Genomic DNA, 14,706 nt, shown 5'->3' on the forward strand with positions numbered 1-14,706 from the left:
GGCGTGCTACAATTCATGGTGTCGCAAAGAGTCGGACACGACTGAGCGACTGAATTGAACTGAACTGAACATCTGAAGATTCCTAGTTTAAGATTTTGTTCTCATTATTAGAGAGCAATTTCTGTATTTCTCTCTATTCCTATATTCATCTTCTGAATTCTCAACTATATTCAACGAGAGCTGGAAGCATAGTACAAAGATCATGAAAGAAGCTACAGTACTTGGAGCATTGCAAAAAGAAAACTGAAGGATAATGCAATAGTGATGACTTAAAGATTCTATCATCTTAGGTAATTATATCATTTTCTATTTTCTTATTATTTTAGTATATTTTAAAGCATAGTTTGGAACAATTAATCATTAATGATGAAATAATTCCATGGATGATGAAGTAGCAGAATGTTGCAAGACAGGAAAAATAAGACCAGTAAGATTCCATGATGTATCCTAGATTTACAAGAGTTCAGTGGACCCATGTAACTACTGTAAATAGAATTAAGTTTTATCCTATTTTTTAAAAATAAACTTTCTCTTTCTTTATTGGAAGACCTTTAAGAAAGAATAAAAGTTGTAAAAAATCAATCCTTACAAATAGTACTCCCAGAAGGGGAAATCTTTGAAAACTAAAGTTGGGTCTAATTGATCCTAATATGTAGAAGGGTTAACTCTTAAACTCATTAATCTTTAAGTACATAAAGACAGATATAATTGAATTTGTTACCCATGCTAACATTTATTTCATTGTTATAGGAAACAAAAGCATTTTGTCCAGCTGAAAACTTAAACATTATGAATTCTTAGACTTCATTGAGTTGGATGGCAAAGATCCCTCTCTGTGGACCATAAAATTAACGAAATTACCAAAGATGCTGTACTTTGATTTATTCCTCACAGAATTCCAGGATCCCAATGGATCCTCTCATCTGTGTCTATTTACCCTACTCATTCTTAGATCTTGTTTTTTTCTGTGAATGTCCATACTCCACTTTTATATCATTGTCTACAGCTATTTACTTGCTGTACTTTCAGTCAAGAATCCTTGTTAAGGTGGCACACTGACCCCACTTTATTTGCAGGTCTGTACAGAATTTTGGCCTTTGATTCCCATTTCCTCTTCAGGATTGTTTAAAATTTGACAACCAAAGTCATCCTCTTTTATCTTACAAAACAAGCTTAGAGAAAGTAAAATATATATTTGCTACGTATCTTCTTTCTTGTGACTATAAACTTTGAAGAACAAAAAAAATCAATCATTTTCTTTATGCAGTAAAATGCTTATAGGGCTAAGCTTGGCAAGAGTTTTAGGTGTCCTTTTTGGAAATAATTTCATGAACAATCTGGACATGAAATAACTCCTGCCATATCAATAAATAATAAATGTCACAGCCATCAGCAATTTTGGAACACAATGCCTTCTGTCCAGCAGAATCTGCCATGCCCCCCTCTCTACCCTCCACCCCCAGGTTTGCTGAGAAGCTAGGGGAAGCAGCCATCTGCCACATTTGCCACTCCTTAAGGTTAACAAGGAATTAAGGATGTAAACAATAAGGAAAGAGGATTTGGCCCCAGAGAGTTGAGGTCCATATGAAAGGAATAAATTCAGTGAGCCCAGAGACTTGTATTTTCCCATACATAGAATGCTAAATTCCTTAACTTGATATCGGATTTCCCTTCAGTTCAGTTCAGTTCAGTCGCTCAGTCGTGTCTGACTCTGCGACCCCATGGACTGCAGCATGTCAGGCCTCCCTGTGCATCACTAACTCCCGGAGTTTACTCAAACTCATGTCCATTCAGTCAGTGATGCGATCCAACCATCACATCCTCTGTCATCCCCTTCTCCTCCTGCCTTTAGTCTTTCCCAGCATCAGGGTCTTTTCAAATGAGTCAGTTCTTCACATCAGGAGGCCAAAGTATGGGAGTTTCAGCTTCAGCATCAGTCCTTCCAATGAATATTCAGGACTGATTTCCTTTAGGATGGACTGTTGGATCTTCTTGCAGTCCAAGGGACTCTCAAGAGTCTTCTCCAACACCACAGTTCAAAACATCAGTTCTTTGGCACTCAGCTTTCTTTATAGTCCAACTCTCACATCCATACATGACTACTGGAAAAAACATAGTTTTGACTAGGCAGACCTTTGTTGGCAAAGTAATGTCTCTGTTTTTTGATATGCTGTCTGCTGCTGCTGCTGCTGTTTGTGTCAGTCGTGTCCGACTCTGTGCGACCCCAAAGACGGCAGCCCACCAGGCTCTCCCGTCCCTGGGATTCTCCAGGTAAGAACACTGGAGTGGGTTGCCATTTCCCTCTCCAATGCATGAAAGTGAAAAGTGAAAGTGAAGTCGCTCAGTCGTGTCCAACTCCTAGCGACCCCATGAACTGCAGCCTACCAGGCTCCTCCATCCATGGGATTTTCCAGACAAGAATACTGGATAGGTTGGTCATAACTTTTCTTCCAAGGAGCCAGCGTCTTTTAATTTCGTGGCTGCAGTCACCATCTGCAGTGATTTTGAAGCCCAGAAGAATAAAGTCAGTCACTGTTTCCACTGTCTCCCCATCTATTTGCCATTAAGTGATGGGACCAGATGCCATGATCTTAGTTTTCTGAATGTTGATTTCCCTTACCTCACAATAATCTTTGATGGTCAGACTGCCTGCCCCACTCTGTCGTAAACTTGTATATAGTTTGACTCCCCCTCTTGCCTCCTTGGAGCAGTTTTCTCAGGGCTAGTGAGATGCTGCCTCTGGGCTCAAAGTCCTTAGCATTTCCACCAAATAAAATACCTCTCTACTTTAAGGTTGTGACTATATTATTTTTTTTAGTCAACAAACTCCTCACTGAAGGGTGGGGTTGCCTCAGACCATCAAGCTCCAGTATCTTTCCAGTCAGTTTCTGTCTTCCCCATTTTGCTGAATTCTTTTCTTGGAAAGAGAAGCAGAAAACACATCAAGATTAATCAACCAAAGATTGTAGAGGGTGTGTATATGTGTGTTTGTATGTGTTCAGGGGGCAGAGGTGGCAGAGGCAGTGTAGGAGGGGAGGTAAACTGACTAGGAATACATTAATAGTGTGTAAATAGTATGTAAGTTCTTCCAGACCGAACATTTGGCCTTTTTTGCCTACGCAGTATCACAGCATCGCTTTTGTGCCTAGCACAAAGCAGACAAATGTTCAGTAAATGTTTGTTGCACTAAGTGAAAGAACGAACTTCTCACTTTCCTTTTTCAGGGGAGATGCGGCTTGTTCTTGGAATCAACCAGGGCCCTAGAGGAGAGGATGTCCTAGGGAACACCTCAGTTTCTCTCAACGAGGTGAGGAGTCTGGCGACAGAAGGTCCTACATCGTGGAGGCCCACGGGGAGTGGGCTCCGCCGTGACTCCGGGGAGAGGAGACCGCATCGCCACGACGCAGCCCCACCCGCGCGTTTTAGTTCCACCGGGCTTCCGCGCCTCTCCCGGGTATTCGTGTCAGGCTTGTCACTGTCGCCCCGCCCCTCCAGCTCCGTCTCCGCCTTTTGCCCCTCCCCTCTCTCCTCCCCTTCTCCAACCTCCGGGCTCCGCCGCGGTCCCGCTCGCTCCCCTGCCGTTCTGCGGCTCCGTCGCCCCGCCCTCAGGATGGCCCCGCCCTCCAGCCCCGCCCCTCCTCTCCCCCGCCCCTCCTCTCCCCCGCCCCGCCCCGCCCCCTCCCTTTGACGTGGCAGAGGCGGCACCAGCCATGTTGGTCCAGCCGAGTTCTGTGCGCAGGCCGGGGGCGGGGCTGCGCGGTCCCTGATTGCGGTGCCACGGTCGCTCCCGCTCGGCGGAGAGGACGAATTTGTAAGGTAGAGGCTGCGACAGGCGCGGATCTCGTACGTGGTGGCACTGTGGTAAGGATCGACTTCGGGGCCGCGAGCGCTCACTGGGAAGCGGGGGAGGGGCGGCGGCGGGTCCGCGGGCCGGAGTCGCGAGGGTGGTGCCCTCTCTGCCCTCTGGGTGCCCCGGGCCAGGTGGGAGTGCGCTGGGGCTGCGACCCGGCCCGGTGGAGGCTGCCTTGAGCCCCGAACTTGTCACCTTCTCACCCACCACCTCTGCTTACTTCTGTCAGGGCCTGGGAACCGGCCCCCTCACCCACCTCCCCCGGATCAGGGGTGAAAGATGAGAGTCGAGTGAAAAACAGCAGTTAGGGTATCTCTCGCAGCACCCCACCCTCGCTCATGGCCGATCTGCCTTACCCACCGCACCCCACCCCACCCCACCCCATCACCGCTCCTGGGTACTTTGGCTTCTTGGTTCATTCCTTGCCTCATCCGAAGAGCCCTAGACTTTGACCCGAAGTGACTTCGTCACTCGTAGTTTGGCCTTTGGAGTTAAAAGGGATAAGGAGAAAAGTGCCAGGTAGAGCTCACACCTTGGGCCTTGATTACAAATAGACTTCAGTTTCCAGATTGGACCCACCTTCCATACTTCCATTCCCTAAATATTTTCCCGTTTTGGTGATAAGGGAAAAGTCATCGTAAATCCGCTTGTAATCACTGGAGTGAGTTTATGTTGAATCCATGTTTTCACAGGAGCTTCCTCAAGGTCCACCCCTCAAAGTCGTCGATAACCAGCCAAGTGAACTTGGTTAAAAGAAGTTTTAGATTTAAAATAGATGTATGTTAAGTCTTCCTTTTCTGCCTTCTCCAGTAGTCTTAACAGACATCATTTTGGAAGTTCAGTCATTTTTAATTGGCTCAGAATTTTAGATTTGGAAGGGGCCTTGTAGTTTTCCAACCCAAACCCCTCACTCATCTTACTGATGAGAATTTGAGGATCTGAGAGGTTAATCTATTTGGGCAGTATAATAAATCTAGTCGTGGGAAGTAGTTGAAGATGCTTCACTGAGGATTTTAGGACAGAAAAAGGGAAAGCCACATTTAATTGTCTGTTAACAGATACATCTGATTGGAAGGAACTCAAATATTACTTGCAATTTACAATGTTTTTCACTTAGCTATCTATAAAATGGCTAATGGGTATATATCCGATGTGCTAGGTTAAAGTCACTTAATGTTTCTTTACTTTTAGCTATACCATGAGAAAGTATTTTAAAGTAATTCCCAATGATTATAAGTTGTGCTGAAAATGAGACATTTCTTTAGAATGGTCTTTTATGTTTTGTACCACTTAAAATGTAATGACTAGTATATTGTCTGCATCTTAGTTTAGTGTTTGAATCAAAATTTTTTAGTTTTATGCTTTTATACAGACAATACTAGGGGAGAGAGTGCTTATCAAATAATGCCATTTCATAAAGAGCTGGTTTGCAAACAGACTTTATTTCAGATATGCTGTTGTTGAATATGGGACCAAGCCTGGCCGCATTTGTTCTAGAATGAGTGATTTTAAGATTTATTTCTCTGTTGGAAAGGTGAGGGAATTTGGGGAGGTGTTTTGCATGTCTTTATAATTGGACCAGTTAAGAAGAAAAACGTGGGACATTTTTCAGACTACTGTCGAAAAGTGATAATGTAAGAAATAAATAGATGTGATTAAATGAACAAATAAGATCTTAGAGCAGAGCAATTGAGAGGACAAACGTGAGGAAGAAGAGGGGATTTGTACTCAAATACCAATCAGGTGATATTCAGTATGTCTCAATAAAAAGTAGGGATGTGGAGTTACAATTCAGTCTTGTTACCTCCTGTAGAAACTTAAACCTGGCCATTGCCTGTGTGTATATGTCTTCATGGTAAGTTTCATAGAACCTTCCTCTACCAGCTTCCGTGCTTTTAAATTAAGCCCTAGAGTCCTAAGGAGGTGATTCTCAGGACCTCTTTATACTCTTAAACATTATTGAGGATCCAGAAGAAAAGAAAAGAAAAAAAAAAGTAGCTCAGTCACGTCCTACCCTTTGGGACTCCATGGACTATACAGTCCATGGAATTCTCCAGGCCAGAATACCGAAGTGGGTAGCCTTTCCCTTCTGCAGGGGATCTTCCCAACCCAGGGGTCGAACCCAGGTCTCCTGCATTGCAGGCGGATTCTTTACCAGCTGAGCCGGGCTTAATAGAAGACAGGTGAATTTTCGGATCTACTTGCTGTCTGTTTTGATATGTTGTCTGGTTGAATCGTATGAAGGAAATCTGGCCTCACATAAACATGTAGTTGGAAAACTCTTATTGTTTCCTATGCTAAAACTGAGGTTGGCATCTTCTAACTCCCCTCTGATTATCCTTGACCTTTGTTTTATCATTGTCTTTCAACAGCCACTTTTTCTCGAATGCTTATATTTTTTCAAAGCCATCTCCTATATTTAGCTTTAAAATAATCTTTTCTAAAAAATCTAGTTATCTTAGGATTTCTCCCTACCCTTTGTCAATCTTTGAAAAATCCATGATTGCTTTTGCTTAGTATAAAATTTCCTAGTTGTCTCTCAAATTCTGATAGGAAATACAGTGTCTAATTTTTATTTTCTTATTATATTTTCAATTAGGATATAATTGACTAATAACATTCATATTTCTTTTAAAGAAGGGAAAGTTCTTAACCGTTTAAGATAACTTAGATTTGTTAAGCATCAGTTTCTGTAATTTTATTATCAAAATAAATTTGAGCATTTTTCTGAAAACTGTTATATCTAATAATACCTTTTCTTCCCTCACTTATATTTTAGAATCAGTTCCTGATCCCATCATTGTTCTTAGCAACTTCAGCATCCATGCTGGCTCTGTTGGTACCCTGCCTTCATAATTCTTCACTTCTCGATGCCATTCATCCCTCCTACAAATCTTTTAGCCAGCCAGATAGTACTTAAAATTCTATCTTCTTAGACCTTTAAATTATATAATTTCCCTCCATCACTAACCACTGCTGCAGTTGGAGAGCATAAGATAGACTTGTTGCCTAGGTAGGGAGAGCTGGCGTCCTAGTCAAGCAGTTAAAGATTAACAAGATGAGTCTTTTGATACTGGGCCCTAACCAGAATGGCATCTCCCTGTTCTGGTAATAAGTTTAAATGATTATATTGAAATTATACATCTCAAATTAGAGTTTAAAATGCTCTCATAAGTTGGAATGTTAGAAGTATTCTGAATTAAGTTTCTGCAAAAGAAGAAAATGATGTATGCATCATATGGAACACGCTTATCATGCATTTATTTCTTGTTCCTCAAATGTCCTGTATTAGCATGATAAAAAATTACCTGTATAAAATAGAAGTACCTCGTTTTAGAAAAATCTTTTTGTTGTGTACTCTTAAGCATTATCTTTAGCAAGTTTAGTGGACGCTTACTACCTTCTGGATAGAAAAGCATGAATTTTAGAATTTAATGTTTTTGACAATCTGTTTATTAGAACGATGTAACTCACCAGGCTGATACAGAAAACTTAGGACCTGGATTTTCCCCATTTTTGACTTAATAGGACATCAATTTTATCATTTATTATTTTTTCTGTAGTTTTTTTCAAGAGGGAATGAAAAAGGATAAAATACCTCTTTTGGAGCCTAATGAGCTTTGGGTTCTGTAGAGCCATTCATTATTTTGTTATAATTGAGGTCATTGTTCACTCGCTAATTTTTTTCTGAGATAAATATTTTCTTTCGTTTATGATTTCTAATGGATGAATATCAGTGGAACTGGGAAAAACATACTTATTTTGAATTTTCTTAATAGGATTTAAAAATATCTTTTACTTTTGTTACAGAAATCATAATCAAGCTCTACAATGACAACCTATTTGGAATTCATCCAACAAAATGAAGAACGAGATGGAGTCCGATTTAGTTGGAATGTTTGGCCATCGAGTCGATTGGAAGCTACAAGAATGGTTGTTCCAGTAGCAGCCTTATTTACACCACTGAAAGAGAGACCAGATTTGCCACCCATTCAATATGAACCTGTTCTCTGTAGTAGGACAACTTGCCGTGCAGTTTTGAATCCTTTATGGTAATTAAAGTATATGGAAAACACTAAAGGGTCCTTATGATTTAAAAATGTAGTTTCTTTCTTGTTCATTTACATTAAATGTTTTTGTTTATAGTTATTTTTTCAAATTAAAGTAGAACCAAAGAGCTATAAAATTTTAGACTCATACTAGTTGTAGTGAGTTAAAAAGAAACCAAATGTAAAATTGTCAGTATCTAAATCGTTAGATTGTATCATTAGTCTCTAGATACTGATGCTGGCTATCACCTCATTTTGTGTCATTTGAAAAGTTATAATTGAGTGGTATGGTGTTTCAAAAATGTTATGATTTCTTGTTTTATAAGCCAGACTCTGAAGAATCACCCTTTATTTCTCTTTCTACTCCCTCTCTTTCTATTCAATCCACTGGCAAACCTGGTGAATTCTGTCTTGAGAACATTACTGATCCTGTCTCTTACTCTCATTCTCTGCTAGTACATGGTGCTTCAAAAGATGGTAATCTTTTCTTGGGTGGTCTCATTATCCTCCTAACTGGTCTTCCTGTTTCCATTCTTGCCTTTCAGTAGCCTCTTCTCCACCCAGAAGAGTGGAGAATTACACTTAGAATGAAAAATCCAAACCCCTTATCAAGACCTGTAAAGCTCTATATAATCTAGCCTGTGTATATTTTTGCCTTCATCAGTATCATCCATTTTCTTCATTTTCACCTACATTACACCTTATCTTCTTTCTATTCTTGGATATACCTAACTTATTTCTACCACAGACTTTGTACAGTAGCTATACATGCTGCCTGGATTGCTTTGCCCCCAGATTTTCCTGTAACTGATTTCTTTTCACTTCAGTTACATTTTAGTTGTTTATTAATGAAGGCTTTCCTTTAAAGTTGCCCTCCCAAATATATCCTCATGTCTTGCTTTGTTATTTTCAGTTTTTATTATCACTATCTAAAAGTATTTTCTGCATTTATGCATTTATTGTTTACTGTCTTTCACTTTTAGAATATAAACTTTATGATAATAGGGACCTTTGATCTCATTTACGTCTTTATCATCAGCACCTAGAATAACGGCATTCAATAACTATATATTTTTATTGAATATGAGTTTTCTAGAGCTGAGTTTAGAAGTTACTGAGTCACTTGGAGAAAAAAAATAGGATTATCCTAATTTACTGTTGGTATTTGCTGTATATTAAAAGTTATAATATATTCATTTTGGTGAGCTTGTATGTGTTAAAATTATGAATTAAATATTGGCAGCACCTAAAAATACATGGTTTTTAAAGATTGCTTTCACTGTCAATTTGAATTAATTCATTTTCAGAAAGAAGTTAATTTTATTGAAATTGGAATTACTGCACAGTTTAGCTGAATCATAAGCTATTGTATCTTTTCTTAAAACAGTCAAGTGGATTATCGAGCAAAACTCTGGGCTTGCAACTTTTGTTATCAAAGGAATCAGGTAAGGAAGCCCCCAATGTAGATGTTAATGCTGTAATACTAATACTGGTCTATATATGTAGGAAAATACATATTTAAAAATAAAGATTAATTTTTTATAGGATTAAATAAATAAGTGATTAAAGTATCTATTTTTAAGTAATTAAATGATCAAGAAATAATTCTGTTCAGTTTAAAATTTCATTACTTGGTAATAATTTGCTAAAATATTTTGCTTTTTTCTACCTGTAGTTTCCACCGACTTATGCTGGTATATCTGAACTGAATCAGCCTGCTGAACTTTTACCTCAGTTTTCTAGCATTGAATATGTAGTTCTGGTAAGAACATAAGAATAACTCTTTAAGGAAGTTTAAAATATCCAGTAATTTAGCAGTACTTTATAACAAAATAATTATTCAATTGAGCTGACTTAAAAGGCATCATTCTTCATTCTCACATTGAACTGATTGAGCATTTCAAAGGTAAGAACTGTCAAGGTCAGTTTGAGCAAGGTAATTTCTATTGTGGTTATTTGAAAGGTGGCCAGGATTTTCGGTGGGGAGGTTTGATTTGCTATATTGAGTAGGTCAATAAATAGTAAAGTATCAATTTTGCTTTGTAGTTGGAAGGTTAGTTACAGATACTTGGTCAATAGGATACTGGAGCCTAATGATATATTCCCCAAGTCTAATAATGAAATTACTCTCGAATTGGTTCTTTTTAAGAAAATAATTTTTCTTCCCTTTCTGAACAGCTTTACATAGTTTATTTTAATACTTAAGTATGAAGGTAATATCTTTTTATGAATGTTGTAGAGAAAGCAGAATATGACTCAACTTGAGTCTGTCAATAATTTGTCCACTCCGACTAGTTTCTAGTTCCCTTACAATGCAATTCAGATTAGATAATTATTTTATAAAAATCACCTAATTTTCTTTTAAGCTTTAAAGTTACTGTTTTCTTATTTTAGAAGAAATGCTTGTTGTACGAAATGAAACTTCATGCAGTTAAGTAAAATTGAAAGTGAAAATCCCCTTCGTGTAACATAACTAATGTTCATAAACTTAATTTTTCAGTTGATGATGTATTGGATATATGATCTGTTTTATTTGTAAAATGGCTTTATTAGAATTCCATTGTTAAACATATAATAAATTATTTAATTAGTTCTCTATTGATTATCCTATGTATTGAGCTGAAGTGTTACACTTTTAAAACAACATTTCTTTTTATCACAATATTTTTTAAAAGCGTGGTCCTCAGATGCCTTTGATATTCCTCTATGTGGTTGATACTTGCATGGAAGATGAAGATTTACAAGCCCTGAAAGAATCTATGCAGATGTCACTAAGCCTTTTACCACCCACAGCTTTGGTTGGCTTAATTACTTTTGGGAGAATGGTGCAGGTTCATGAGCTTGGATGTGAGGGCATTTCAAAAAGCTATGTCTTCAGAGGAACAAAAGATCTGTCTGCCAAACAACTGCAGGTAAACAGCAAGAATGGTAGTTTACCTGTCTCTGCATATCACTCTATATATGTCTAAAAATGCCTTCTAGATATATGTTTCCAGAAAATATTATGAATGACTAATATAGTTGTGTTATAACAAAGCCTTTAAATTTAGTGTTGGCTTTAGCTTTCTTTTGTTTACCTTACACTGTAATCAGAGAGATTGAAGACCCTTCACTTTTGAGGTATCTGTGAAACTTAGAGTGAAACTGAAGCTATTTTACTAAAGATTTTTGTAGGCTTGTAGAAGAGTCATGCTGAAGACTGAGAGAAGGCAACCACCCAGTTTTAGCTTTTGTTTCTTCGCATGTCACTTAGGAACTAAACACTTTGTGTTTGGCAAGGGGAGATATTTTAAGGCTCAAGAGTTAATAGGTGAACCATGAATATGTATATTTTTCCATACACTGGGATATTTTTGTCTTTGGAGCAAATTAAAGCCTTGTCTTCCAAGGCAGGGAATTATGTGCAATGTACTAGGATTAGCTTGGTATATTTTTCAAAATCTTTTTCTGTCTAGATATTTTGATATATCATGAGAGGTATTCATATTACTTTAAATGAATATGTTCATCAATTGGAAGATAGTTGAGAGGGCAGAGAATGTTCATATAGGTCAGAGAATTAAAAGCATAGGCATGCAAGATGTTTATTACTTTATAACCCCCGTTTATACAATTCCTTATTATCACTCCATCATATTTATTATTACACTTATTTAGCTAATGCTTTAACTTTTGTTGGTTTCACCAGATTTAAATTTCCATACAGTCGGGGACTATTTATATTTTTCACCATTACATACCTGGCTCATAACAGATACTTGAACTATATAGCTGCTGAAAGGAATAAATGAATACAAGTTAAGAATACAGACATTCAAGTTATACAGTAATTTATTTTGACTATTAATTAGAAATGAAGTATTATGAGCTAGTTTCCCCCTTCTTTGCTTACATAGCACTTTGTACTTTGCTTTCTTATGATGTTTATTTCATTGTATCACTATTTACCTGACAGTCTCCCCAACTGGAACTTTTGCTTTCAAGGGAAGAAATTTTGTGTTCTTTATTTTTGTGTTTCTAATGCCTATGGAAGCACCTTCCATGCCATAAATAGTTAATACATCTTTGTAGGAGTAATTAAACGGACATGACAGAAATAATCTCTTTACAGGAAATGCTGGGGCTCTCTAAAGTACCAGTTACTCAAGCAACACGTGGTCCTCAGGTACAGCAGCCACCTCCTTCCAATAGGTAATAAATATGGCAAAAAACTCACAGTTTTACAGTTGATACATCTGTCTTCACCCTTAACTTGAACACAGGCCTTCAGTGATACCATACTGTTAAATATTTTTAGGAATATAAATACTGAGTTAGTATACTCTTTAAAGAGTTGAGGTAACATCACATTGCTGAAATTGTTGGTTTTTCATCATTACAGTGTAAGGAGTTACTTTAGTTTTGATATAGTCTTTAAAAATTTTTTTTAATATTGGAGTATATATGTATTTTTTTGATTTATGTGGGGCATGTGGGATCTTCCTGGATCCGGGATCAAACCTGTGTCTCCTGCATTGGCAGGCAGATTCTTTACCACTGAGACACCAGGAAAGCCCCTGGAATATAGTTTTGATATATTCCTGATTTTCTGTTTTTAAGTTCAAAAAACTTAATTTTTGTGCTTGAGGGCAGCCAAGCAAAAATAGGTCCCCATAAGCTTTTTATTTTGCCTTCTTAGCTTTGTGGGTGGCTTTTTCTGCTAAACTTACTAATCAGAGGTGGTATTAGTAAAATTGAGTCGATGTATCTTCTCATAATTAATCCAGTAACTCTAAAACTTACTAGATTGGTAAACGGAAGATACAGTCCCAAAGTAATACTTGGTTTGAGTGTTTTCTTTACAGTAATTGTATTCACTGAGTTCCTCAGCAGTAGAGAGCATCACTTAGGAACTTACTTGAAATGCAAATTCTTGGTCACCACCCCAGACCTACTGAAACAAAACCCTGGAACCAGCAATCTATGTCAGTGCAAACCCTCTCACCAATTCTTATATACACAGAAGTTTGAGAACCGTTTGGTCTGCCCTGTATTCAGCTTCTTTTTCTCTATTTTTAAGAAAGTGGACAATTTGTTTCTTAAACCTTCACCCACAAACATTTATCAATGGCTTTTTATTTTATTTTGTTTTGCAGATTCTTGCAACCAGTACAGAAGATAGACATGAATCTCACAGACCTGCTGGGAGAACTGCAGCGGGACCCATGGCCTGTACCGCAGGGAAAGAGACCTTTGCGCTCCTCTGGGGTGGCACTTTCCATAGCTGTAGGACTCCTTGAGGTAGTGACAGTAACTTTATTTTGGAATGTAAATGTGTACATGTATGTATGGACTGCTATGCATAAGATGATGCTGGGTGGAAAAATCAGGTCACAGGATAGCACATACATGGTTTTATTTCAAGTTTGATCTGTGGTATATCCTTTGGTGTGTAGAGAAGCTTCTGGAATGATGTTTACCAGATGTTAAGAGTGGTGGGATAAGGAGAATTTTGCGAAATAGAATTTGAAAATTTTAAACTTGACATATCTTAGCTTTGTATCAATAATTAGAAGAGTCTTTGTAAAAAAAAAAGTTTTTTTTTAAAGTTTGAAATGCCATTAAGTTTATAGAAAAGTTGCAAAGGACTTTTTTCTCTGAACTATTTGTGATTAAGTGATGTTCCCAACTCCTTGAATACTTTAGTTGTATTTCCTATAAACTAAGATATTCTCCTACATAACCACAATACAGCTTTTAAAATCAGGTTTTAAAAAATGTGATATATATATACACTGATGTTTTATACAATACCAAACGCTGATGTATTGTTGTGTTGTTGTTCAGTTGCTAAGTTGCATCTGACTCTTTGTGACCCCATGGACTGCAGCACACCAGGCTTCCCTGTTCTTTACTATTTCCAAGAGTTTGCTCAAATTCGTGTCCATTGAATTATACAATACATAACACTGATCTATTACTACCATCTCATTCTCAGAACTCATTCAAGTTTCACTGATTATCTCAATAATTTTTTTACTTGAAAGATTTAATTCAGAGGCATGTAGTGATTGGGCTTCCCAAGTGACACTAGTGATAAAGAACCTGCTTGCCAGTGCACAGGACATAAGAGATGCAGGTTCGATCCCTGGGTTGGGGAGATCCCTGGAGAAGGGCATGGCAACCCACTCCAGTATTCTTGCCTGGAGAATTCCGTGGATAGAGGAGCCTGGTGGGCTGTAATGCATGGGGTCATAAAGAGTTGGACATGACTGAAGCGACTCAGCACATGCACGCACATGCAGTGATGATGTCTGTTTAGTCTCCTTCACTAGGGTACATTTCCTCAGCCTTCTTTTACTTTCATGACCTTGGCACTTTGGAAGATTCAGGCCAGTGGATAGAATGTCTCTCAAATTAGGTTTGTCTTGATGGTAGCCTCACAATTAGGTTGAGGTCTTGCATCATTGGCAGGAAGATCACAGAAGTAATGCTCTGTTCTTTTTATAGCCTATCGGGTGACACATGATTTTCATTTGCCCCATTATTGATTATGATCACTTTGATCATTCATTAAAATGTGTCTTCCAGGAGTCTCCACTGTAAAATTACTCTTATTTCTCTTCCCTTTATGATTAATAAACATTAGATGGTGAGGATCTTTAAAAACCATGAAAATTTCCCATTCCTCATCAAACTTTCAATTTATTCATTTATTTATTAATATCACTGTGGATTGATGGTTTCCTGTTTTGTATGAGTTATAATCTGTTACTTTCAGGGTTTTTTTCTTTTAACTTTCTAGTTTGACATAATTCCAAACATATG

The 14,706-nt window shown here is 38.0% G+C and overlaps 1 protein-coding gene across 5 annotated transcripts in view; it reads left to right on the top strand.

Annotated features, from left to right (window-relative positions):
• Positions 1-3,686: 3,686 nt before the first annotated feature.
• SEC23A (SEC23 homolog A, COPII component) overlaps positions 3,687-14,706 on the top strand; it is a 60,200-nt gene continuing 49,180 nt past the window's right edge. The window contains exons 1-7 of one of the 5 annotated variants that reach the window (XM_081547813.1): positions 3,687-3,861; positions 7,661-7,902; positions 9,287-9,344; positions 9,575-9,661; positions 10,575-10,811; positions 12,011-12,090; positions 13,035-13,179. In XM_081547813.1, the coding sequence (XP_081403939.1) occupies positions 7,682-7,902; positions 9,287-9,344; positions 9,575-9,661; positions 10,575-10,811; positions 12,011-12,090; positions 13,035-13,179 (828 nt within the window). In that variant the 5' untranslated portion in view covers positions 3,687-3,861; positions 7,661-7,681. Of the gene's footprint in view, positions 3,862-3,927; positions 4,370-7,660; positions 8,015-9,286; positions 9,345-9,514; positions 9,662-10,574; positions 10,812-12,010; positions 12,091-13,034; positions 13,180-14,706 lie in introns of those variants that run through there. The other 4 variants (XM_081547815.1, XM_081547814.1, XM_081547816.1 and 1 more) reach the window with 4 other exon arrangements.

Source organism: Giraffa tippelskirchi, chromosome 12 (genome assembly GCF_054371585.1).
Source record: "Giraffa tippelskirchi isolate mGirTip1 chromosome 12, T2T-mGirTip1v1.2.pri, whole genome shotgun sequence".
Taxonomy (NCBI): domain Eukaryota; kingdom Metazoa; phylum Chordata; class Mammalia; order Artiodactyla; family Giraffidae; genus Giraffa; species Giraffa tippelskirchi.